Here is a 27,880-nt window from a genome sequence, read left to right as displayed (position 1 = left end):
TACGTGAATGTTCCCCATTGTTATAGACTTCTTTCCCTTATTAGGGAAAGAAGAAAGAAAAAAACAAAGAACAGGGAATGCCTCACCTGTAAAAACCTGCTACCAGCTTCCTGGGATAAAAAACTCTGCGATTCCTGCATACAGGAGGTTCTCTGAGGAAACCCCGGTTTACGTCTCAGATCTAAGAGCAGTAATCCGTTCGGAGTTTTAGAGCGCCCTTTCATCCCTAAAACAAAAAGGGAGGGGGGAAAATAGGGACACAGTAGTAGGCTCCCAGTCAGGGGCCTCAACGTCAGGGGAAATTACCTCCCATACTTCAGACACCGACTAGTCATCCTCGGAAGAAGAGACAGAGGGTCGTCATTGTTTCCCCCTGGATGAGGTAGATATGTTAGTAAAGGCAGTAAGATCTACCATGGGGGTAGCAGACCCTCGGCCCGACAGATCAGTCCAGGACATAATGTTCGGGGGACTGGGCCAGAAGAGACGGAGAGTATTCCCATTAAACGAGAACGTACAGGGCCTATTAAAAAAAAAAAAAAATGGGAGAGACCAGATAGGAAAAGCTCCACGGTTCCCTCTCTTAAAAGGAAATACCCATTTGACGAGGAAGCATCCACGTCCTGGGACAAAGCCCCCAAGCTAGACGTGGCGGTTGCTAAAGCCTCGAAGAAACTTGCACTCCCCTTTGAGGATATGGGTACTCTAAAGCAGGGTTCCCCAACTCCAGTCCTCAAGGCCCACCAACAGATCATGTTTTCAGGATTTCCTTAGTATTGCTCAGGTGATAATTGCATCACCTGTGCAATACAAAGGAAATCCTGAAAACATGACCTGTTGGTGGGCCTTGAGGACTGGAGTAGGGGAACCCTGCTCTAAAGGACCCGTTGGATAAAAAAGCTGATACCTTCCTCAAAGGCACTTGGGAGTCAGCAGGAGGAAACCTTAGGCCAGCAATAACGGCAACTTGTACCTCAAGAGCCCTCATGGTATGGGTGGACCGATTAGAGAGGCAAATAAGGGAAGGTACACCCAGGGAGAAGATCCTGGAATCCATTCCAGTCATAAGAGGAGCGGTGGCTTTCTTAGCTGACTCATCAGCTGACTCAGTTAGGTTGTCCTCCAAAGCGGCAGCCCTGTCAAACGCAGCCCGTAGAACGCTGTGGCTTAAATGCTGGCCAGGGGACTTACAGACTAAGATGAAGCTATGCACCATCCCTTGTGAAGGGAAATTCCTATTCGGTGAAACATTGGATGATATCCTCCAAAAGGCAGGGGATAAAAATAAGGGATTCCCAAACGTGGGCCCTGCAGGCTTTAAGAGGTCCTTTCGAAACAAAAAGTTTTTTCAGAGGAGACCCCCGATAGAGCAAAAATGGGACGACAGGAGAAGGGACAGGGGGTTCTTCTTCGGTAACCCGTCCTGAGACAAAAAAAAACTCAAGTGACTGTTTGCCCAGTGTGGGAGGGAGACTAAGTTTTTTTTCTACCAGCCTGGAGGAGAATATCGAACAACCCCTGGTTATTAAATCTGATAGGATCAGGGCTAAAGATAGACTTTCTCTCTCTCCCCCCTCAAAAATACGTGGTAACCCCACTAAGATCATCGATAACGGAACAAGAAGCCCTTGAAAAAGAGGTCTTAAGTCTATTGAACAAAAGAGTCCTCCAGGAGGTTCCCCCACGGGAGAAAGGCAGAGGGTTCTACTCGCCTCTCTTTCTAGTAACCAAACCGGACGGTACCTTCCGGACAATAATAAATCTAAAGAGACTGAACGATTATGTCAAAAACGAAAAATTCAAAATTGAGTCGATCAAGTCAACCATCAAAATTCTCTCCCCACATTGCTTCATGATAGTATTAGACCTCAGCAATGCGTATTATCATGTCCCCATCCGCAAGGACTCCCGGAAATATCTTAGACTGGCGGTCTCCATAGGAGGCGAAGTAAGAGTTCCAATACAGGGCCCTGCCATTTGGAATTTCTGTAGCCCCGCGAGTTTTCACGAAGCTAGTGGCAGAGATGATGGCGCACCTGAGAGAACAAGATATTCTGATAGTCCCATATCTGGACGACTTTTTAATTGCGAGCAACTCGGCCCAAAGATGCCGGGAACAGAGAGATAGACACTCTACGAAATCTGGGCTGGCTTCTAAACCTAAAAAAATCAAGGCTGGAGCCCAAACAAGTTTAGGAGTTCCTAGGCCTGACCCTGGACTCAAACACCCAGGAGTGTTACCTCCCAGACCACAAAAAAGAAAAGATTGTTCAGGTGGTAGCAAGAGCAATGCAGAACCCTTCCATGACATTAAGGAAAGCAATGTCCCTGTTAGGGTCCCTTTCCGCCTGTCTGCCAGCGGTCCAGTGGGCACAGATACATACAAGAGATCTCCAATGGGATGTATTGGCCAACCAGTCGGCATTAGGAGGTCACTTGGAGGGTCACGTCACACTAGACTCCAAAACTATTCATTCCCTAGCTTGGTGGGGGAACAAAGACAACCTAACCAAAGGGGTTCCCTGGGTGATAAAAATCACACACGTAATCACCACAGATGCCAGTCCCAAGGGATGGGGAGCACATTTGAGCAACAGAGTGGCTCAGGGGGAATGGGGAGCTCAGGAACTAGAAGCCTCCTTGAAGCAAAAAAGAACTATTAGCCATACACTATGCCCTAACACACTTCCTGCCGGTACTACAGGGCCCTCATGTCCGAAAATATCCGGACATATCGGGTGACGGCCTATATAAACCATCAGGGGGGAACCAGGTCCCGAACACTAATGAATACATCCTCCGAAATATTCACGTTAGCCGAGGAAAACCTACTATCCCTCTCTGCACTACACATACGAGGGGCAGAAAACCAGAGAGCGGACTTCCTGAGTCGCACCCAGCTACATCAAGGGAAGTGGGTTCTAAAACGGTCCATTTTTCTACAGATTGTAAAAATGTGGGAATCCCCTGACATGGATGTTTGCCGACTACAGAAACAAGAAAGTAAAAGCTTTCTGTTCCTTAAACCCCAGGGGAAACCCCCGGGCCCTGGATGCATTTATGCTCCCGTGGACACAGGGCCTAATGTATGCCTTTCCGCCTCCCATTCTCATTCCGGCGGTCATAAGGAAAGTCAGAAAAGACGGTGCAAGAATGATACTAATAGCCCCATTCTGGCCAAAAAGAACCTGGTTCTCCTGGCTGAGAATACTATCAATAACCGACCCCTGGGTTCTACCGGATCTCCCCGACCTTCTCTCCCAAGGTCCCGTGCTACACCCTCGAGCAGAGAACCTCCATTTAACAGCATGGAATTTGAAAGGACACTGCTAAGGGGGGTCTCAGAAAACCTGATCTCCACTCTACAAAAAAAGTAGGAAGCCAATAACAACCAGGGCCTACGGGAGAACTTGGAGGAAATTTCTGTCCAGCTCCGGGGCAAGGGTTCAGGATGGAGTTCAGGTTGAAAAAATTCTTGAGTTTCTGCAAAAGGGGCTAGAACAGGGGTTGGCGACCAGTACGTTGAAGGTACAGATAGCGGCTCTAGGTGCCCTTTATAACCAAGATGTGGCAGGCAACCCTTGGGTAGCACGGTTCATGAGAGCCGCAGCCAAGTCTAGACCAATAATTACCCAGAAATTACCATCATGGGATCTAAACCTAGTGTTATCTGCACTAACGGGGGCCCCATTTGAACCCATCCAGTCGGTACCCCTAAAAATCCTATCATTAAAGACGGTACTTCAAGTGGCCCTAACATCTGCTCGCAGAGTGAGCTATATTCAGGCTTTGTCAGCAATACCCCCGTTCACTAAAATCCTAGACGATAGTCATACTGAAACCTGACCCAAGGTGGAGACACATTTTCATAAGTCCCAAGAGGTAGTCCTTCCTTCCTTCTGCCCAAACCCTAAGAATAGGGGAGAGGAGAGATTTCACACCCTAGATGTGAAGAGGTGCCTAGTTTGATACTTAGAGGCCACCAAGGAATATAGGAAGGAAAGGTCTCTTTGTGTGTTTCCAGGGGCCTCGGAAGGGACTTGGGGAATTGGGGGTTTCCACTGTTTGGGCACATCAGGTGCTCCCCAAATGCAACATGGCGTCGGATCTCAATTCCAGCCAATTCTGCGTTGAAAAAGTCAAATGGTGCTCCTTCCCTTCCAAGCTCTGCCATGCGCCCAAACAGTGTTTTTCCCCCATATATAGGGTATCAGCGTACTCAGGACAAATTGCAAAACAACTTTTGGGGTCCAATTTCTCCTGTTACCCTTAGGAAAATAAAAAATTGGGGGCAAAAATATAATTTTTGTGGAAAAAATGATTTTTTTTTTTTATTTTCACGCCTAGGCGATATAAACTTCTGTGAATCACTTGGGTTCAAAGTGCTCACCACACATCTAGATAAGTTCCGTGGGGGGTCTAGTTTCCAAAATGGGGTCACTTGTGGGGAGTTTCAATAGTTTAGGTACATCAGGGGCTCTCCAAACGCACATGACACCCGCAGACCATTCCATCAAAGTCTGCATTCCAAAACGTCACTACTTCCCTTCCGAGCCCCGACGTGTGCCCATACAGTAATTTTCTCCCACATATGAGGTATCAGCGTACTCAGGACAAATTGGACAACAACTTTTGGGGTCCAATTTCTCCTGTTACCCTTGGGAAAATATAAAAATTGGGGACTAATTGATCATGTTTGTGGAAAAAATAAGATTTTTTTATTTTCACGCCCAGGCATTATAAACTTCTGTGATGCACTGGGGGGTTCAAAGTTCTCACCACACATCTAGATAAGTTCCTTGGGGGGGTCTAGTTTCCAAAATGGTGTCATTTGTGGGGGGTTTCCACTGTTAGGGTACATCAGGGGCTTTCCAAACGCGACATGGTGTCCGATCTCAATTCCAGCCAAAAACGTAAAATGGCGCTGCTTCCCTTCCGAGCTCTGCCATGCGCCCAAATAGTGGTTTACTCCCACATGTGGGGTATCGGCGTACTCAGGACAAATTGCACAATAACTTTTGCAGTCCAATTTCTCCTGTTACCCTTGGTAAAATTAAAAAAAATTGAACCTGAAGTATTTTTTTGTGAAAAAAAGTTAAATGTTCGTTTTTTTTTTTGTTTTTTTTTTTTAAATATTCAAAAAATTCCTGTGACGCACTTAAAGGGTTAATACACTTCTTGAATATGGTTTTGAGCATCTTATGGGGTGCAGTTTTTAGAATGGTGTCACTTTTGGGTATTTTCTATCATATAGATCCCGCAAAGTGGCTTCAAATGTGATGTGGTCCGTAAAAATAAAATGGTGTTGCAAAAATGAGAAATCGCTGGTCAATTTTTAACCCTTACAACTTCCTAACAAATAAAATTTTGGTTCCCAAATTGTGCTGATGTAAAGTAAACATGTGGGAAATGTTACTTAAGTTTTTTGTGTGCTGTATCTCTGTGATTTAAGGGCATAAAAATTCAAAGTTGGAAAACTGCAAAATTTTCGCCAAATTTACGTTTTTTTTTCACAAATAAACGCAAGTTATTTGAATGAAATTTTACCACTAACATGAAGTACAATATGTCACGAGAAAACAATGTCAGAATCACCGGGATCCATGGAAGCGTTTCAGAGTTATTACCTCATAAAAGGACAGTGGTCAGAATTGTAAAAATTGGCGCGGTCATGAACGTGCAAACCACCCTTGGGGCTTAAGGGGTTTTTAACTTTTAGGAATTTGGACCCAAACCGATTAGATTGTAATGTAAAGTTAACCCTCCGTCAAGAACAATATTCGCACTAACTCGTAATGGAACAATGTGCCTGTCAAGCGCAGGCTAGAAAAATGCCTAGAATATCTAATTTTCTCAATTTCAGTGATCTAGAAGTGATCAGAGACCTTCATAGGGATGTAATAAAAGAGACTACACTATCAGGTGCAAAACAAACCCATTTACTCAACATAAAAGGAATAACTTTGATGTACACAAATTTCAAAACTCCCACCAAATAGCCCCCAAAGATATCACGTAACGGTTATTAAAAAGAGAAAATTTTGGCACAAAAACATTTTCTAGGCATCTAGAATAATATTACAAACAGAATTAATCTGAATTAGATCCTGAAGGTTCCCCAGAAAAAAACACATTTGCAAAGCAAAGAGCAAGAATTGCAATACATTTTTGCATGTGTCAGGCAGATTGCATGATGACATTTGAGACATTCATAATAATTAGAAAGCCTTCTGTTCCCGCTTTCCATGGTGCTGGTGGTGCATCTCCTTCTTTTAGGAGGTGGTACAGGTGTTGGATTTTCAGTATCAATATCTGGGCGGAATCTTTTGAGCCTAACTTGAAGGCCAGAGGGGATACCGATGGTTTTCATACTTCTCCTGCGTAGCTCTCCAAGCATTAGTTCATGGGCCAATTTTTTCAGGTACAATAGTCTACGGAGTGGTTCAAGCTGGTTTTCAAGGTAAATGATTTGTGAATTTATACCACCCAAATTTAGCATAGCGAAAAATATGACCATTGGCCAGCGCTTGGTGTTTCTGCTGACGCTGAAAGTTGAGCACATCTGATCAGCTGTATCAACACCCCCTTTGGTTTCATTATAAAATGTAATAATCTCTGGTTTTTGTTGTGCTTCAGATTTAGTATCGATGGCATCATCATTATGAAGCGTTGAGAGAAGAAGTACATTATTTTTTTTCACGTGGTACATAGGAAACCAAAACCTTTCTATCATGGAATGCAGACATACTGCTGTACTGTTTTCTCCCTGTCACAGTAACAAGCTGTGGCAGCAATTCTTTTTTATTTTTTCTTACAGTTCCGACAAATGAAAGCTTCTGCGTTTTTAGATAATCAATAAGATCACAATTTGAAAACCAATTATCAGCAGTTATATTGCGACCTGATCCAAATAAGGGCTCAGACATTCTTTTCACAACATCAGTGGGTTTGTTGCTGACACAGTAAGGACTATCTGGCTGTTTTCCAGCATAAATTTCAATGTTGTATGTGTAGGTCTTACTGGCATCAGCAAGGGCATACATTTTTATCCGTATTTGCTAGATTTTGATGGTATGTATTGACGAAATGCGCATCTGCCACGAAAACCAGGGAGCATTTTGTCAATTGTGACATTTGCCACAGGGTGATAGTTTATCTTACAGTTTTCCACAAATTTTTGGAATACATCGCGAATTGGAGCAAGCCGGTCATATATTTTACGTTCGGTTCGGGTAGTTCTGTCATCAAACCGAAGGCAACGAATTAGAATCTTGAATCTTTTTAGAGACATAACAAGGCTAAATGTTTCAATTCCATCACTTTCTATACCCCAAAGTTCCTCCAAACTTTGCCGATTTGCCCTATAAGCTCCTGCAAGGTATAATAATCCAAAAAATGCACGCAGTTCGATTTCATCCGTGGGCTTCAGGATTCTGTCACAGATGAACTTGTGCTTTATATTGTCTATATATTGATTAGCGTATATGACAATAGAGTCCAGAATGTCATCTGTGAAAAATGTATTCCAGCATTCAGCTGCATTTTTTGCATTACGTGCTGTTCCCATAACTGCAGGAAGGTGAGTGATAATGTTATGAGGTTCCATACTTTTTTTTTTTTTATGGGTGGATTCTTGTTCCATTTGGTTTTTTTATCTTTTCCCATATAATAAGATTCTATATCTTCTTCCTCCTCATCACTGTCACCATCTTGCTCTGTTTCAGAATTTTGTTCAGACTTCCACCTCATCATGAGAATCAATCTCACTTTCTTCAAAATCATCATTCATTGTGGGGTCTGCATCATCATCATCTAACAGCATGTTTCCCACTTCCTCAACATGATGGGGTTTTGAGAGATCATACATTTTCTTCTCCATTTCAGAAGATAATCTGAAGCAAGAGAGAGAATATGCATTAGGGAACAATGTGCCTGAGAAGCACACTTTCATTTGTAAGAAAATCTGCCTTATTTATATGAAATATCCACAAACCTTTCTCTGTCCATTCATAAAACAAGCTAAATAAACAATAGTAATGACTAAAAACATTACATACCAACCTTATAAAGTATGATGTGTTCGGGACTAATGAGCCTGAGAAGCCAGCACAGCTATATCTTCCTTCCTGAAGCTCTGCAGACCAACTGTGGTATCAGGTTTCACACAGCAACTAGAGCCAGGAGACTAGAGGGAGGGGGTTTCCTGAAAATTTGGTGAGAAGGGAGAAATGAAAGTAGAAGAGCTGTGCCTGTCAGATCCATTGTTTCTGATGGAGGGTTAATAGTAGAATATTTGCTGTTCCTCGGTGTATCACTGGCTCCCTGCCTCTGTGGTGGTCTGTATCTTGGCTGAATTGGTGACATCACATGTACAGCCCACATCTCCGCAGCCGCCATTTATTGAGCTTTGCATCTCTGCTGTTATTTATGGTACGATCTGCTGAGCTCAGTAATTGGCTGCAGTGGTGATGTGCATTGTATGTGTGACATCACCCCTGCAGCCATAACACTGAGACCGGAGGTAGCGCAGGACCAAGGGAGGATGAATGTGTTTTCCTTTTCTATTACAATGTAATCTGAGGTCCAGTCTTCTAAAAGTGGAAAACCCCTTTAACAGCTCCCTGTCTTAGAACAACACTGTACATCAGGGTTGGATTTTGGTTCTTACTTTATGACCTACGTTTTTGTAACCGTGATTTCCTGGCTGCTGTCTGTGCAGCTGGCAGATCAGAAACCACATCGGGATGACTATTCACCATGGTCAATAGTTGCTGAAGAACTTGAGTAGTTAGTTCTGTCACCCAACACAATAGCAGGCTACTCTGGAAGCTAGGAACCTAACTATGGCTGCCATCTTAGTATACAGTGAGGAAAATAAGTATTTGATCCCTTGCTGATTTTGCAAGTTTCCCCACTGACAAAGACATGAACAATCTATAATTTTAACCCCCAAGGGTGGTTTGCATGTTAATGACCAGGGGAATTTTTACAATTCTGACCACTGTCCCTTTATGAGGTAACTCAGGAACGCTTCCATGGATCCCAGTGATTCTGACACTGTTTTCTCGTGACATATTGTACTTCATGTGAGTGGTAAAATTTCATTCATATAACTTGCATTTATTTGTGAAAAAAACAAAAATTTGGGGAAAATTTAGAAAATTTCGCAATTTTCCAAATGTGAATTTTTATGCCCTTAAATCAGAGATATGGCACACAAAAAACTTAATAAGTAACATTTCCCACATGTTTACTTTACATCAGCACACTTTTGGAACCAAATTTTTTTTTTTTTGTTAGGAAGTCATAAGGGTTAAAAGTTGACCAGCGATTCCTCATTTTTACAACACCATTTTTTTTAGGGACCACATCACATTTGAAGTCACTTTGAGGGGTGTATATGACAGAAAATACCCAAAAGTGACACCATTTTAAAAACTGCACCCCTCAAGGTGCTCAAAACCACATTCAAGAAGTTTATTAACCCTTCAGGTGCTTCACAGGAATTTTTTGAATGTTTAAAAAAAAAAATAACTTAACTTTTTTTCACAAAAAAATTACTTCATGTCCAATTTTTTTTATTTAACCAAGGGTAGCAGGAGAAATTGGACTGCAAAAGTTATTGTGCAATTTGTCCTGAGTACGCTGATACCTGATATGTGGGAGGGAACCACTGTTTCGGCGCATGACAGAGCTCAGAAGGGAAGGAGCACCGTTTGATGTGCCTAAACAGTGGAAACCCCCCACAAATTACACCATTTTGGAAACTAGGCCCCCCCCCCAATGAACTTATCTAGATGTGTGGTGAGAACTTTGAGCTCCCCAAGGGCTTCACACAAGTTTATAACGTACAGCCATAAAATTAAAACATATTTTTTCCACAAAAATGATCTTTTCACCCCCAATTTTTATTTTCTCAAGGGGAAACAGGACCCCAAAAGTTATTGTGCAATTTGTCCTGAGTACTCTGATACCCCATATGTGGGGGTAAACCACTGTTTGGGCGCATGGCAGAGCTCGGAAGAGAAGGAGCGCCGTTTGACTTTTTCAACTTAAAATTGGCTGGAATTGAGATTGGGCGCCATGTTGCGTTTGGAGAGCCCCCGATGTGCCTGAACATAAAACCCCCCACAAATGACCCCATTTTGGAAACTAGACCCCCTAAGGAACTTATCTAGATGTGTGATGAGCACTTTGAACCCCCAAGTGCTTCACAGAAGTTTATAACATAGAGCCATATAAATATCTTTCTCCACAAAAATATTTTGATCAGTGTTTCGGGGGCTAAAGTGCCAGGAGCGGTCTGTGACCGCTCCTGGGCACTTAGTGCTGCATGTCAGCTGTGAGAATCAGCTGACACCTGTTAGGAACGGCGGAACGCACTAAATAAATAAATAAAGTGCGTTCGCCGCTCGGGGTCCACCGTGCAGTAGGTGTTAAAACCGCTGCTAATTAATGGCAGACGCACTATATGGCGGTATAATGCGCACGGGTTCAACGTCACCCGACGTGCGCAGAGTGGGCTCTGTTAACTCACAGAGGCGCTGTAACATAAACACCGAGCCTGTTAGACTCACAGGTCTCGGCGAAATTGCACACACGGTATCTGGTCACAGGTGTCCGTCTAGACCTACCGTGCGGCGTCACTACTGCGGGCGCCGATAAGTGCTGCTGAATGCAGCGCGGCGGCAGACACAGCCGCTATGCGATAGTGCTGTGAGAGACGTGACACCACCGGACGCTAGTGTAGAGGTGCGGTGTGCACAGTGGCCTAAGGCTTGCCACTGACTGGCGCTGACTCTTTCTATAGTTCCCTATCCACATGCGTAATATCAGAGGGAGGGGAAGCTTAATAAGTCAGTTACCAGAATCGTACATCCATCACCATTCACACATCTAGCAAGAAGAATATACTAGCGCATGGCCGAGCGGCCTTTCAGGCCTTTTATAACCGTGCACTGCCGGGACCTTCCAGATATCTGAGATGGACCAGTCAGATCTGGAGATGGACCTGAGCTCGTGACTCCCGACCTTCAATGGGAGATCGTCTCGTGAGCATACTCAGTGGAGTGGCAGAGGAACTTGGCCTCAGGAATGGCTTGCTGCAGAGCAGCATGTGAGGCTCTGGATTCCTGTTGTCGCTGCAGGAATCCGACGCCTAACACCCAGTTGCGCTCCCCCTGTGAGGGCGGCCGATCGCCATGACATACTATTCCGTCCATGGGAAGTAAGTCCCAGGTCACATGAACGGAATAGTACGTCGGTGGTCTGAGAGGGGTTAACGGTACGTTAATTTTAACATTGAGAAATAGAATATCAAAAATAAAATCCAGAAAATCACATTGTATAAACTGTATACATTTATTTGCATGTTTCAGTGAGAAATAAGTATTTGATCCCTCTGGCAAACAAGACTTAATACTTGGTGGCAAAACCCTTGTTGGCAAGCACAGCCGTCAGACATTTCTCCTTCGTCTCATTGGGGGACACAGAGACTGTGGGTGTGTGCTACTGCCGTCTGGAGGCTGACACTAGGCATACAAAAAACAAGTTAGCTCCTCCTCCACCGCATACACCCTCGCCCCTATAGCGGGCGGAAACCAGTTTTTTGCTTAGTGTCTTTGGAGGCACACGCAGTCTGGTTTCTCCAGACTAGGTTTCTTTTTCGGTTCTCACTATGAAGAGGAGATAGGGGCGACGGATCCTATAGAAAGGGTCCGATCTCCCCAAACCATCAACGGGCGAGCACGCGTTGAGCATCGCTCCGCGTATCCTTTCCCGCACCGAGGGACACCTCTGGGACTTTTCCCCAGACATCTATTTTTCGTGTTTGTTATTTTTTGAAGACGAGAAGGGGCAACGCATCCTATAGAAAGGATCCGATTTCCCCAAACCAGCAACGGGCGACTACGTGCGAGAGTCCCTCCACGTCTCCTCTCCCGCGACGTGGGACACTATGCCAGACTTAGCCCTGTCCACCCCTAGGTATGGAAACCATGGGCTTGCACACGGGCACAAGACTAGTCTGTGCGCCCCCACTGCTCCACCAACGCTTGACGGCGGTGCTGCACGGCGGCGGACGGTCCCTCTCCTCGCCCCTACAGGGCAGACGGAGTTAGGGTGCCTGCACCGTCCAAGAAGGAGACTAGCAGGTGCGGAGGGCCCTGGGAGCAGGTGGACCACCCCCCCAATCCCCCCCAATACCTGGGGCAGAGCGGGCAGTGGCTGCACAGGAGGTGGAGGAGAGGACGTCGCTGGGGCCCGGCGTTTGGACCCCAGGTGGGTAGCGCCATTAATTTAACCCGCGGCTTCGGCCTAGGCCGCGGGCGGAAGTGGGCGGCAGCACTCCGGCCGCGTCTTAGGCGGCGTCGCTTCGGCGCCCCCCGTCCCCGGTATCGGCGTTACAGGGTCCGGGGGGGGGTATCGTAATTTAGGCCGCGGCTCCGGCCTGATCCGCGGGCGGAAGTCCCACCCTCAGTGCGGCGTCCGTCGGCGCCACTTCCGGCGCCGCCCCCCTCCTGGCAGGGCGGGCACTGGATAGAATTGAGTCCCCGACGGCAGTCCGGGGTAGGCCGCAGGAAGCGCAGCTTACCTCAAAGCGCGGCAGTCCCCGGAGACCGCCACCAACGCAGCTGGAGGGGCCTCCCACGGCAGGAGCCGGGAAAAGGACTACGGAGGGGTAAGTGTGACCCCGGCCTGAAGGCCACGCTAGGGCAGGGTTCCCCAACTCCAGTCCTCAAGGCCCACCAACAGGTCATGTTTTCAGGATTTCCCTTGTATTGTACAGGTGATGCAATTATCACCTGGGCAATACTAAGGAAATCCTGAAAACATGACCTGTTGGTGGGCCTTGAGGACTGGAGTTGGGGAACCCTGCGCTAGGGCATATAGAGCTCCCCTCTCCTCCGCATTCGCCCTCCTTGAAAAAGGAAAAAAAAAAAATATATATATATATGAGAATCTATTTATCTATTTATTTTTCTGGCCTTTTTCCAGCAGTATGTCTGGAAAAGGTAAAGCGCACGCATCCTTCTATGCCGCATGCGTTTCCTGTGGGGTTAGATTCCCACGAGCGCAGACCAGTAAATTATGTGAAACCTGTGACACCGAACGCGCCCAGGAGCCCTCCCCCGCAGCAGAGCCCAGGGGTCCGGAACCCCCAGAGTGGGCGGTATCCCTCTCTCGGTCTATGGTATCATTAACAAAGGCAATTGAGACCCTTCAGGCCCCGGATAGGGGTAGAGATGACGGCTCGCCTGGTTGGGAGGGTTCTGCCTCCTCACATGAGCCGCCGGCCTGCAGGGGCCGCACTCTCTCTAGGCAGGCACATAGGAAGGGAACCCATACTGTGTCACCAGGCCCCTCCGGTGCTTCAGCATCTGCGAGTGTGGCATCACGCTCGCCGTCACCCCTTTCAGGGAGCGAGCAGAGCTCAGTAGAGGATGTGGAAGAATCCTTGGACCTGGACACCCCAGGGTGCCGGGAGACGGTGGACAGTCTCATTGAGGCTGTCAACCAGACTCTGGGTATTGATGATGAGGTCACCCTAACCGCAGGGCATAAGGTGTCTTTTAAAAAGGCCAGGAAGCCGCGGAGAGTGTTCAGCACTCATCCTGAGTTCGAGGATATAGTGCAGCGGCACCGGGAACGGCCAGACAAGCGTTTTTCAGGACAGAGGACGCTAGGATCAAGATATCCATTTGCGCCAGAGCTCTGTAAAAAATGGGCAGAGTCTCTGGCGGTGGACCCCCCGGTATCTCGCCTGGCCTCGAGATCCCTGTTATCAGTGCCTAGTGGTTCGGCCATCAAGGACCCCACGGATCGGCTCATAGAGGGATTAGCGCGCTCGGTATACGAAGCATCAGGATCAGCACTCTTCCCTTCCTTTGCGGCAACATGGGTAGCCAAAGCCATGATGTCCTGGTCGGACTCTTTAAATTAGATCCTGCAGGATAGGGAGTTGCCAGCAGAGGTGGCTGAGATAACGAGTCAGATCGCAATGGCGGGTGACTATCTAATTAATGCATCCTTGGATGCAGCTAATAGCGCAGCACTTGCAGCAGCAAACGCAATCGCCATTAGGAGAGCCTTGTGGTTAAGGCTGTGACGGGCTGATTCGGTGTCTAAAAAATCCTTGACTTCCCTGCCTTTTCAGGGTAACCGACTATTTGGGGAAGAATTGGATAGACTCATTTCGGACGCAACAGGGGGTAAAAGTAGTTTTCTCCCACAACAGAAGACGAGGACGCCATTTCGTCAGCCTCAGGCGCGTTTTCGGGCATTTCGCGCACCCGTGTGGACGGCAACGGCCAGTACCCCCGCTCCTGCGCGCTATAACCATGACAAAGAGCGTCAGGTCACCTACAGGACCAACCCGCTGGGTAGGATGCGAGGGCGTCCGCCCAGATCAAGGGGGGCCAGGTCCCAGAGGCCCTCTACAAAATGACTCGAGAAGTGCGGTACCCGAGGACAGCAGGATTGGCGGTCGTCTGCAACGGTTCTGTCACATATGGGCTGCGGTGGCACGCGACGCATGGGTGACGGAGCTGATATCTTCCGGGTACAAGATAGAGTTTATAAAAAGTCCGCCAACACGATTTTTTTCCCTCCCGGCTTCCCAAGTCAAGGTCTCGGGCAGAGGCATTACGAGGGGCCATCGAAGTGCTGCAGCACAAAGGGGTCATCGTTCCGGTGCCAAGGAGCGAAAGAACCCAAGGGTTTTATTCCAACCTGTTCGCAGTGCCCAAAAAGGATGGAGCGGTAAGGCCGGTTCTGGACCTAAAGCTACTAAACAGGTTCATCAGGGTCAGGCATTTTCGCATGGAGTCCCTCCGGTCGGTTATATCCTCCATGGAGAAGGGAGAATACCTGGCCTCAATCGATGTTCAGGATGCATATTTACACATCCCTATTTTTTCCCCCACATCAGAGATTCCTACGGTTTGCGGTCGAGGGACGGCACTTCCAGCTTGTGGCGCTGCCTTTCGGTTTGGCCACGGCCCCCAGAATATTCACGAAGGTGATGGCGGTCGCCATGGCCACTCTTCACTCCCGGGGCATTGTGGTGTTGCCATACCTGGACGACCTTCTGGTAAAGGGCCCGTCCTGTCCAGCGCGCGAGGAGAGTGTCACCATCACACTGGATACCTTGTCTCGTCTAGGATGGATGATCAACAGGAAGAAATCATTCCTCACGCCGGCCCAGGGGATTGTTTTCCTAGGGATGATATTCGATACCTCCCAGGGATTGGTAATTCTCCCTCAGGACAAGGCTCGGGCACTCCGACAGGGAGCTCGAAGACTTCAACAGCCAGGCCTCCATACTATCCGATTCGGGATGGGGGTCCTCGGCAGGATGGTGGCAGCGATGGAAGCAATCCCGTTTGCTCAGTTTCATCTCCGCCCCCTGCAGCATGCCCTGTTAGCGGCTTGGGACAGGAGCCCGTTCTCACTCGATCACCCGTGCAGGTTGTCCTCTCAGGTACGACAGACCCTTCGATGGTGGACACGCGATCGGTCACTTCTGCAGGGAAAGCCCTTTCCTCCGGATCATTGGTTAGTGATCACGACCGATGCGAGTCTCTCCGGTTGGGGAGCAATCTTCCGCCACCACACGGCACAGGGGCAGTGGTCGCCTCAGGAAGCTCGTCTCCCTATCAATCTGTTGGAGATTCGAGCAATACGGTTGGCCTTGCAGCAGTTCCAACACGTGCTAGCAGGATACCCGATTCGGATTCAGTCGGACAACGCCACAGCAGTGGCGTACGTGAATCACCAGGGGGGCACACGCAGCAGGGCAACCATGCGCGAGGTGGAACATGTGCTCCGCTGGGCCGAGAGGACCCACTTGATGATCTCAGCGGTTCACATTCCAGGCGTCGAGAATTGGGCAGCGGATTTCCTAAGCCGCCAGGACATCACGGCCGGGGAGTGGTCACTACATCCCGAGGTGTTCCAACAGATTTGCCAGCGCTGGGGAACACCAGACGTGGACTTGATGGCCTCCAGGAAGAACGCCAAAGTGGGCGTGTTTGTCGCCCGGTCTCAGGATCCGCAAGCAATCGCAGCGGACGCATTGGTGATACCCTGGAACCAATTCCGGCTCCCATACTTGTTCCCGCCGCTGCCACTTCTCCCCAGGGTTATCAGGAAGATCAAGACAGAGGGGGTTCCGGCAATTCTGCTGGCCCCGGATTGGCCCCGACGGGCATGGTACGCGGATCTGGTACAGCTCATCGCAGACGTACCATGGCGGCTACCGGAACAACCAGATTTACTGTCCCAGGGACCTATCTGCCACCCGAACTTAGGGGCCCTGCGTTTGACGACGTGGCCATTGAATCTTGGGTGCTGACCCAGGCGGGGTTTGGGCGCGAGGTAGTCACGACAATGGTAAGGGCCCGAAAGCCAGCCTCGGCAAGGATCTATTATAACACTTGGAAGGTTTTCTTCCAGTGGTGTCGGGAACACGGGGTTCCGCCATTGTCCTTCTCGGTGCCCAACATACTGGCTTTCCTTCAGTCTGGCCTAGACGCAGGTTTGGCGCCAAGTTCCCTTAGAAGACAGATATCGGCCCTGTCGGTCCTGTTTCAGCGAAAGATCGCTACCAATTTGCAGGTCAGAACGTTCCTGCAGGGGGTCGTTCATTTAGTACCTCCCTTCAGAGCACCATTGGAGGCCTGGGATCTTAATCTGGTCCTGTCGGTACTACAGGAGGCTCCGTTTGAGCCACTACAGGATGTTTCATTGGCATATCTATCCAGAAAGGTTGTGTTCCTGGTAGCCATAACATCCATTAGGCGAGTATCGGAGTTGGGAGCGTTATCTTGTAGAGCCCCTTTCCTGACCTTTTTTAAGGACAAGGTAGTCCTTAGGCCTCCGCCACCTTTTTTACCAAAGGTGGTGTCCTCGTTCCATATTAATGAGGACATTGTGCTGCCTTCTTTCTGTCCAGCGCCAGTTCACAGGGTGGAAAAGGCGCTCCACACATTGGATCTGGTAAGAGCTCTCAGGAGATACGTGTCGAGGACAGCACCTTTCCGCCAGACGGATTTGTTGTTTGTGATCCCCGAAGGGCGCAGGAAGGGCCTCGCAGCCTCACGGTCAACCATAGCCAGATGGATTCGCCTAACCATTCAGGAGGCTTACCGTATTAGAGGCACGCCAGTTCCAGCTGGAGTAAGGGCGCATTCTACTCTGGCAGTGGGCGCCTCGTGGGCGCTTCGGCACCAGGCTTCGGCAGAACAGGTATGCAAGGCAGCAACCTGGGCCAGCCTGCACACTTTTTGTAAACATTACAGTGTGCATACTCAGGCTTCGTCAGATGCGAGCCTGGGCAGAAAAATTCTCCAAGCAGCAGTGGCACACCTTTAAACAGGAAAGCATGCGGCTTGGATCGGTGAGTGTTATCCCACCCAGGGACTGCTTTAGGACGTCCCGCAGTCTCTGTGTCCCCCAATGAGACGAAGGAGAAACATGGATTTTTGTGAGTACTCACCGTAAAATCCTTTTCTCCGAGACGCTCATTGGGGGACACAGCACCCACCCTGATAGCCGGTTGGCTCATACTTATTATTTAACATATTTTCTTGTTTAAGGCAGGGTGATTCTTTTTTCAGACATATGATTTATTGCATTAAGGCTAATTTTTGTATGTCCTCCTACTGCTTTTGCACTAAACTGGTTTCCGCCCGCTATAGGGGCGAGGGTGTATGCGGTGGAGGAGGAGCTAACTTGTTTTTTGTATGCCTAGTGTCAGTCTCCAGACGGCAGTAGCACACACCCACAGTCTCTGTGTCCCCCAATGAGCGTCTCGGAGAAAAGGATTTTACGGTGAGTACTCACAAAAATCCATGTTTTTGCAGTTGATGGATCTCAGTTTTGGGAACAATGACCCCTCGAGTTCTTAGTGAATCCTTGGGATTTGCATCCTTTTTATGAAAAATATTTTTTCATATTTAGCTATCCTGTCTTTGCTGCCCCCTCTCTCTTTTTTTTTTTTTTTTTTTTTTTAAATTGCATTTTGATTTTAATTATTTTTTTCTTATTTTTGTCCTAGTGTCTCTCTTTATTGGGCTTTACCTCATCTCTATTCCTGTATCTTCGAAGTCCAAGACTTCTCATCCTGTGAACATGCAGTGAAATTTTTGTTCTGTGGACTAACATTATTGCATTTATGATGGCCGTCCATCCCACGGTACCACATCTGAGCTGGCGGCGTGGCAGAAGTGAGCTCCTTGGGGTGGACGCGCATGCACCATTGCCTTCGTTGTGAGGGGCTCCTGCCGACCACGTGATCGGAATTGCTTGTGTACATAGAACAGGGGTCCCCAACCTGTAGCTCGGGAGCCACATGTGGCTCGCGGTCCCATGAATTGTGGCTCACGGTTGTCTGCCAACTTGGTGCATTAGCTCCAGGTCTAGTAAACAGGTATGAGGAGTAAATCTCAAAATGGTGAATTTTGTGGGTAGGCCTGCACAGAAGAGCAGATCTGGATGCACATATACTGGTCTTAGGGGCTTAAAGATAATTTAACTGAGGTACGCTGGGACAGGATGATGCTATCTGTGAGATGAGTGGCTTGAAGCTGTATGTAACAGTGTGTTGTTGGGTGTGGTTTATGAGAGCAAACTAAATGGGGGTATTGTGGGGACCGCTGGAGCTTGGTATACTGCTTCAGGGTGATTTCTGTGGAAAAGCTTTGGTTATCATTATACCCCTAATGGGGGCTCTGGTTCCAACTACTCTGAGGAGGGCATGAGCTGGATGTGGCTTGTGACTCCCTCTCAGAGCTGAATGTGGTTTTCTAGTCCAGAAAGGTCGGAGACCACTGACATAGAGGCACACTTGACAATCTTAGCTATGCCCCTGAGGAAGCAAGTTTATTTGCGAAACGTGCATTGGGGACAGCTGACCGGTGCATTTTACTCTTCTTCACCTACCATGGGTACATTTTGAGACTTTCTTTTGTTATAGGTCCTGGACAATGCAAATATATTTAAGGCTATACTTATTTTTCTGACATCGGGGTCATTATCAGCCTTTGAATTATCATGGTTGCTTTAATGCCCCTCAGTAGTTACATTGCATTTTTAGTTATTCTATTTGCTGTCCCTTTTGGGTATCGGTGGTTGCGTTTTTTGAGCGAGGACGCCGGTTATGGCTAACCACTGTGCAAATTAGCCACTGTGCTTGGACTATGGTATACTTACTCCCCCTCTCCTTCCTCAACACTGTATACCCTTGACCTTATTTACACTTCACTCTGATTTCTTTCCTGGTACATTGTATACATGAGTGTTGTCTTCTTACTTATTATTCTAATGTTAATATCTCTCTGCCCATGGAGGGCTTTTTGCCATTTATACTGCTTTAATTCATTGTTTCATATGTGTCTGTTCCAGTATGTGTCTTTTTGTATTTGATAAAATTTATATCTTTTGAGAAGATGTGACTCAAGTTCTCTCTTGTTTAAACTGTCAATCAGCGAGTCGTTCCTGTGATGCATTTTTCTGGTTCTTACTGAGCATATTAATGCGTTATGATTTATGTAATGTTGGGAGAATTTTTTTCATATCTTTTGTAGTTGATTGAGGTTTGCGCACATATCAGGAGGAATTTTGGTCCACTCCTGTTTGTAGATCATCTCTGAATCATTAAGATTTTGAGGCTGTCACTTGTCAACTCGGAGCTTCAACTCCCTCCATAAGTTTTCTATGGGATTAAGGTCTTGAGACTGGCTAGGCCACTCCATGACCTTAATGTGCTTCTTTTTGAGCCACTCCTTTGTAGCCTTGGCTGTATGTTTTGGGTCATTGTCTTGCTAGAAGACCCAGCCACAACCCATTTTTAATGTCCTGGTGGATGGAAGGAGGTTGTCACTCAGGATTTTAGGATACATGGCTCCATCCATTCTCCCATTGATGCAGTGAAGTAGTCCTGTGCCCTTACCAGAAACATCCCCAAAACACAATGTTTACATCTCTATAGTTGACAGTGGGGACAGTGTTCTTTGTGTCATAGGCAGCATTTCTGTTCCTACAAACATGGCGAGTTTAGTTAATGCCAGAGAGCTCAATTTTTGTCTCATCTGACCACAGCACCTTCTCCTAATCACTCACAGAATCAACCAAGTGTTCATTGGCAAACTTCAGACGTCTCTGCACATGTGCCTTCTCGAGCAGGGGGACCTTGCGGACATTGCAGGATTTTAAACCTTTAGGCTGTGTGCCCACGTAAGTGTTTTTTTTTGGAATTTGAAGCGTTTGTCCCGGTCAAAACGCTTCAAAAACGCAGCATGCTCATTTTGCGGGACAGTCCACGTTTTTAGCTATTTCCTATGAGTCAGAAGACGCGCGAAAAAAAAAAGCGCGTATTCTGGGAAGGAGTCCAGTTTTGAAGCAGAAATGTTCTGCATTCGTGGGCACATAGCCTTACAGCGTACTGTATTACCAATGGTTTTCTTGGTGACTGTGGTCCCAGCTGCCTTGAGATCATTAACAAGTTACCCCATGTAATTTTAGACTGATCTATCACTTTCCTCATGATCAAGGATACCCCACGAAATCTCGCGAGATTACGCCGACGCCATTTTGGATCCCGATGTCGCCCATGCCAGCGACATGTTGTTGCGGCGACGCCATCTTTAATATCGCGGGACTTCACGATATCCAAGATGGCGTCCCGCAAGAACATGTCGCTGGCGTGGGCGACATCGGGATCCAAAATGGCGTCGGCGTAATCTCGCGAGATTTCGCCGACGCCATCTTTTTGGATCCCGATGTCGTCCACGCCAGCGACATGTTGTTGCGGCGACGCCATCTTGAATATCGCGGGATTTCACGAAATCCAAGATGGCGTCCCGCAAGAACATGTCGGCGGCCTGGAGAACGTCTGGATCCTGGATCGCGGCGGCGGAGGAAGATGTCGGGGCAGCGACGATGACGGCGTGAGTATGAGAAACGGAGTGAGAGAAAGGAACGTATGTGGAGTGAAAGAGTGAGTGGACATGAGTGGAGGTGAAAGGTGAGAGGAGTGTGTGTTGAGGGTTAACATGGCAAGAGGTGTTAACGACGTCGGCGAAATCTCGCGAGATTTCGCCGACGCCATCTTGCATTCGTGAAATTGCGTCATTTACCTCACGCCGACTTGCTGTGCGGACGCTTGGCATTGCCTGTACCACCATAACTACTGCTGCCTTGGTCCTATTCCTGTTTACTGCCGGTGTCTAATTACTGGACCAATTTGCCTCTACCGCCATAACTATTGCTACCTTGCTACTCTGCCGGTGTCTAATTACAGGGTTAATTTGCCTCTACCGCCATAGCTACTGCTGCCTTGCTCCTCTGCCGGTGTCTAATTACAGGACCAATTTGCCTCTACCGCCATAACTACTGCTGCATTGCTCCTCTGCCGGTGTCTAATTACAGGGCCAATTTGCCTCTATCGCCATAACTACTGCTGCTTTGGTCATCTGCCTGTTTACTGCCGGTGTCTAATTACAGGGCCAATTTGCCTCTACCGCCATAACTACTGCTGCCTTGCTCCTCTGCCGGTGTCTAATTACAGGGCCAATTTGCCTATACCGCCATAACTACTGCTGCCTTGCTCCTCTGCCGGTGTCTAATTACAGGGCCAATTTGCCTATACCGCCATAACTACTGCTGCCTTGCTCCTCTGCCGGTGTCTAATTACAGGGCCAATTTGCCTCTACCGCCATAACAACTGCTGCCTAGCTCCTCTGCCGGTGTCTAATTACAGGGCCAATTTGCCTCTACCGCCATAACTACTGCTGCCTTGCTCCTCTGCCGGTGTCTAATTACAGGGCCAATTTGCCTCTACCGCCATAACTACTGCTGCCTTGCTCCTCTGCCGGTGTCTAATTACAGGATCAATTTGCCTCTACCGCCATAACTACTGCTGCCTTGCTCCTCTGCCGGTGTCTAATTACAGGGCCAATTTGCCTCTACCGCCATAACTACTGCTGCCTTGCTCCTCTGCCGGTGTCTAATTACAGGGCCAATTTGCCTCTACCGCCATAACTACTGCTGCCTTGCTCCTCTGCCGGTGTCTAATTACAGGATCAATTTGCCTCTACCGCCATAACTACTGCTGCCTTGCTCCTCTGCCGGTGTCTAATTACAGGGCCAATTTGCCTCTACCGCCATAACTACTGCTGCCTTGCTCCTCTGCCGGTGTCTAACTACAGGGCCAATTTGCCACTACCACTTCATAACTACTGCTGGGCAATTACAGGGTCAATTAGTATCTGTTTACTCTACAATACTCCAGGACGCCTTCTTCACTGCCAGATAACTGCCAAATAGACTCCTTTACCTGTGCCAACATGAGTCATAACAAAAAGTATGCCAATGCCAGTGAAAGGAAAGCAGCTTTAGCACTACGACAAAAACAACGCCGTGCTAATGAGACTCCTGAGGAAAAACACCATCGCCTTGAGAAGATTAAGGCTTATAAACGCCGTCGCCTCACACACAAATCCCCTAACTCTAAATCCATAAGATTGGCTGAAGAAGCCTCTGCACGCCGTCACCGCCGACAACAGACGGCCTCTTCCTCATCATTATTATTAGACTCACAACAGGATGCTTCCACATCAGCATGTGGAACAATTTACTGCTACACTTCATCCCATATGCCGTTCACTGACATAACTAATCAGCAATCTGTTTCTGCCCTATCAATACCACCATTCAATACCGATGCACAGTATGCCAATGCCAGTGAAAGGAAAGCAGCTTTAGCACTACGACAAACAACGCCGTGCTAATGAGACTCCTGAGGAAAAACAGCATCGACTTGACAAGATTAAGGCTTATAAACGCCGTCGTCTCACACACGAATCCCCTAACTCTAAATCTATTACATTGGCTGAAGAAGCCTCTACACGCCATCACCGCCAACAACAGACGGCTTCTTCCTCATCATTATTAGTAGACTCACAACAGGATGCTTCCACATCAGCATGTGGAACAAGTTACTACCACACTTCATCCCATATGCCGTTCACTGACATAACTAATCAGCAATCTGTTTCTGCCCTATCAATACCACCATTAGTCAATACCAACGCACAGTTTCTTCACATACAAGCTGCAGTTAGCCCGCAGAAAGTGCAACCAAGACAAATATACGTTGGTCTCAAAACTAGGCGCACCCCATCGGTTGGACATGCACTTCTACTACAACCTCACATTTTCACGAATGATGAAAATAGTATTACCGAACACAGCTGTGGTGACATGACCCATGTATGTGAGCATTGCGAAGCTTTGCATTTTGTAGCAGAGATACCTTCTGATAACAACTTTACGCTCTGCTGTCAGAAGGGTAAAGTCCATGTACACATACTACAATATCCTGATGTCTTTACACGTTTGCTGAAAGGGCAAAGTGAATTTAGCAAAAATTTCATGGATAATATTCGAAGTATTAACAGTTCCTTTGCTTTTGCCTCCATGGGTGCAAATATTTCACCACCTCCTGGATATGGCCCATACTGTTTCCGCATACATGGCCAGATCTATCATAGAACTGAAACACTACATCCCTCAGATGACCAGCAACGCGCATTTGCCCAACTTTACATTCTCGATACCACTACCGCAAACGAACAACGCTTACGATGTAAAGAAAATCAAAAATGTCATCCTACATTGATGAACATTATTGCCCTTCAAATCCAAACTATTAATCCTTTTGTGGAAGCTTATCAAATGTTACGTGATGTGGAAGAACAAGAAAAAATTAAATCTCTACAAAACGCAACTGTGATGCCAAACATCACTATGGCTATTAAACAAGATCGTACTCAAGACCCTCGACGCTACAATAATCCCACTGTCAGTGAAGTAGCAGTCGTGTTTCAAAATGACAATGGTGAGCCACTAATGTCCACTCGCAGGATTTCAGAATACTCAAGATGGCATGGCCGCAAGAACATGTCGCCGGCGTGGACAATGTCGGGATCCAGGATGGCGCCGGCGGAAGAAGATGTCGGGGATCGTGGAGCAGCGACGATGACGGTGAGTATGAGAGACGGAGTGAGAGAAAGGGTCGTATGTGGAGTGAAAGAGTGAATGGACGTGAGTGGAGATGGTGAAAGGTGAGAGGAGTGTGTGTTGAGGCGGTGTGGTGTGTTGAGGAGGTGTGTGTGTATTGAGGGTTAACATGGCAAGAGGTGTGTCACTATCCTCTCGATGCGATAGCATCGGGCCTTAATCTACTATAATAAATGCGCTAAGCAGCTTCCGGGTTGTAACAACTTCCGTCCAGTTGTAACTGGTGACGTCACAGCACACCTCTTGCCATGTTAACCCTCAACACACCACTCCTCAACACACACTCCTCTCACCTTTCACTATCTCCACTAATGTCCACTCACAGGATTTCAGAATACTCAAGATGGCATGGCCGCAAGAACATGTCGCCGGCGTGGACAACGTCGGGATCCAGGATGGCGCCGGCGGAAGAAGATGTCGGGGATCATGGAGCAGCGAAGATGACAGTGTGAGTATGAGAGACGGAGTGAGAGAAAGGGTCGTAAGTGGAGTGAGTGGAGATGGTGAAAGGTGAGAGGAGTGTGTGTTGAGGAGGTGTGTGTGTATTGAGGGTTAACATGGCAAGAGGTGTGTCACTATCCTCTCGATGCGATAGCATCGGGCCTTAATCTAGTTACCTCATAAAGGCACAATGATCCGAATTGTAAAAATTGGCCTCGTCATTAAGCTGCATCATGGCTCTGTCACTAAGGGGTTAATGCAGGTAACGAGTTGATTAGGAGCATCTAAGGATATGTGCACACGCTGCGGATTCACCCGCGGATTTGTATCTGCGTATCTACAGGTAGAACCGCAGGTAAAATAACCTGCGGATTGGCCTGCGGTTTTCCCCTGCGGTTTGCCACCTGGACAATGGAATAGGTGGCAAACCTATTCAAAACCGCAGCTTTTCCGCAGTTGGAAAAACCGCAGCATGTGCACAGCGGATTGTAAGTCATAGACTTACATTGTACTGTACACTGTCCGCAGAGGCCAAATCTGCAGCAGAATCCGCAGCGTGTGCACATAGCCTTACTGTTCTGTAGGAGCCAGAACTCTCGATGGTTGGTAGTGGATCAAATACTAATTTCTCACTGCAAAATGCAAATTTATATAATTAATAGAATGTGATTTTCTGGATTTTATTTTTGATATTTTATCTGTCAATGTTAAAATTAACCTACCCTTCAAATTATAGACTGTTCATGTCTTTGTCAGTGGGCAAACTTACAAAATCAGCAAGGGATCAAATACTTATTTCCCCCCGCTATACCTATTAAAACACCTATTCTAATCAATAGCCCAGATACACTATATCTGCTGATGATGCACAAGTCCTGGCAGCCACCCCTGAATGGAACATAATCAGTGCCACTTGCCTAATGATGCAAAAGTGAGCATTGCTGCAAGACTTAAAAGTTTTATGGGGGATTTAACAACACTTCTTAATGGGAACATTCTCTTGACGATCACATTTGTTTGTATCTAGGCTGTAATCGCTGATAGCAAATTAGTTCCACCTTGTGGGGTTAATGTGGTGATGGTAAGGTTAGTTGTAATGAGTGGCAACATTTTTAAAAATTGCTTAACTTTTTTTAACTTTTGAGCGTAATGAAACATTAAAATAATTAGGAAATGGGTCAGTTAAGAGGTAAGACCAGATTCACACATTTGTGTTTCATGGTCTTAGAACGAGTTCTCCTGACCCAAACTTGACGTTCCATGCATTATGTTTCATAGTCATGTCATAAAGCGTGAATATAGGAAATTGGTCTAAACATGAGTTTGTTGGAGTGAGAAAAACTTGTGAATGCACGAACTGGCCGCAGGTCTTCCGACTCAAATGTGACAAATTCATATGTTTCTATAAAGCGTTTATGCTCAGGTGGAGAGACCTGAGACCAGTCCATGCTTTGTAGTCCAATCTTGGACCGATTTGTATGGATGTCTGAATGCGCCCTTATAATTACTTCTATCAAAACTGCTTCTTTAGTTGTACCTCAACAAAAAAAAATATGGTCATAGAGGAAGGGGAGGAAAAAACGAAAAACTGTCTGGTTTGGCTAAATTCATTCTGCCTGATCCTTTTTATTTTTTTATTTTTTTTTTTGGACCTGATCTACAGAGGAGAATCTCTAAGCTCCAGTAAGCAATGGGTCATTGGCTGGATCTGCTGAAATGTAGTTGGCACTTTTCAATAATGAAATGTTTAAAGCTTTTGAAAAGATTTTTGTTTTTTTTCTGTTTGTTTTGTTTCTTAGTGCATAAGTCAAGTCACCACAGTCTACACGTAAATATCAAGACTTTAATCATGGATATTGGGAGTGAACCATGTTCTGCCAAGAATGATGAACCAAACAAATCTGCCAGACTAGTAGCCAAAAGAAATGTTCGTGGCAAACACAGACATAAAGAAAGCAAGAAATTGTTACAAGAATCTACCAGAGAGAAGAAGAGATTTTCCTGTAAGGAATGTGGCCTACAGATGTCTGAGAGCTCAGTCTTCGAGCAGCATCTGAAAACTCACCAGGGAATAAAGGACTTCACTTGCTATGAATGTGGGAAAAAGTTCTTGCTCAAAAAGAACGTGATAAGACACCAAAAGACTCATTTAGTCAAACAGTCCGTTGGCGTCAAATCAATTCCAATTAAAACAAACAAGAAATAATGAACTTATGATAGCTGAACATAATACAGTATAACATTAGTAGAAGTGGAATACAAATACATACATGTTTGAAAAATAAGAAACATTACTTGTGAAAAAGGTATTTACAAGAGTTTTTTTTTAGTAGGTATGCGGAGTTAAAAATGATGGTTACTGCTGCCGGGTGTGACTCTGGAGGGGGAGGGACAGAGGATGGTAATGGATGGGACGGAATGGTGGCCAATGCACGGGTGCACCAAAGTTCCTTTTTTTTACATATGTAATAAAAGTTTTTCCTTAAAACAAAATAGTTAAAATCTCTACCAGATGTATAATTATATGAGTGTATAAAGGGCTTAATTTCAATTATGGGGTGACATATTTTCTTGACGGTTGCTCCAACTGTATATGTACCTTCTGTCGGGTGCATACACTCAGGAGGTATGTGCCCAACAGTGTTCACAGTTAAGATGGATGCCTCATCATCCATCTACCACAACGACCATCTGTAAAGATTGTAGATTGTAAGCTCTTTCAGGCAGGGTCGTCATTATCTTTGCATAAATTATTGTATTAGCGTTAACTTTGACTGTTGTATATGAACTGTTGAATTGTAAAGCACTGCGAAATATGTCGGCGCTATATAAATAAAGATTATTATTATTCTTAAAGAAACATATTTGTTTATTTAGAGTGGCCCTCTATATGGGAAAGCGCAGTCTGATGTGCTTTCCTATACAGTTTAACGGTATATTAGCACACTTTTAGCCTCCCATCTGGTGAATGGCGACCTATGACTACATCACAGTTTGTCGGAATAAGCTCCCGACTTACACTGTATGCTAAGTGTGCAGACGCCGTGTGCACTTAGTTTATTATGTCACAGGGATTCTCTGTGTAGCTATGCAGTGAAGATGCAGGTCACTGGTGATCTGTAAATGAAGATATCAGGCTACACACAGATGTGTTCCCTGCTAAACTTTTTGAAACCACAGTCGCCAATATTACACCTTCCTGTGCCGTAATGAGTTCCTTCAGCTACTCCGTCATTAATATTTTCAATACCAGGATAATTTTCATAATTTTTGACAAAACATATAAAAATTGAAAAATCTTTGAGCAGTGAATGCACTGCAGATATTATGTCTCTTTTTTTGTCTCCTTGATGCGATT

The 27,880-nt window shown here is 46.6% G+C and overlaps 1 protein-coding gene across 3 annotated transcripts in view; it reads left to right on the top strand.

The window, feature by feature from the left end:
* LOC141098957 (uncharacterized) overlaps positions 1-27,382 on the top strand; it is a 33,718-nt gene extending 6,336 nt beyond the window's left edge. For 2 of the 3 annotated variants that reach the window (XM_073587004.1, XM_073587005.1), the window contains exon 2: positions 26,322-27,382. In XM_073587004.1, the coding sequence (XP_073443105.1) occupies positions 26,322-26,728 (407 nt within the window). In that variant the 3' untranslated portion in view covers positions 26,729-27,382. Of the gene's footprint in view, positions 1-22,108; positions 24,046-24,406; positions 24,530-26,321 lie in introns of those variants that run through there. The other variant, XM_073587002.1, reaches the window with a different exon arrangement.
* Positions 27,383-27,880: the final 498 nt, after the last annotated feature.

The sequence above is a fragment of the Dendrobates tinctorius genome, unplaced genomic scaffold, assembly GCF_039654945.1.
Source record: "Dendrobates tinctorius isolate UK_male_01 unplaced genomic scaffold, ASM3965494v1 ptg000097l, whole genome shotgun sequence".
Lineage (NCBI taxonomy): Eukaryota > Metazoa > Chordata > Amphibia > Anura > Dendrobatidae > Dendrobates > Dendrobates tinctorius.
Note: the sequence above shows the minus strand (reverse complement) of the source record. Positions and strands in the feature narration are given on the sequence as shown.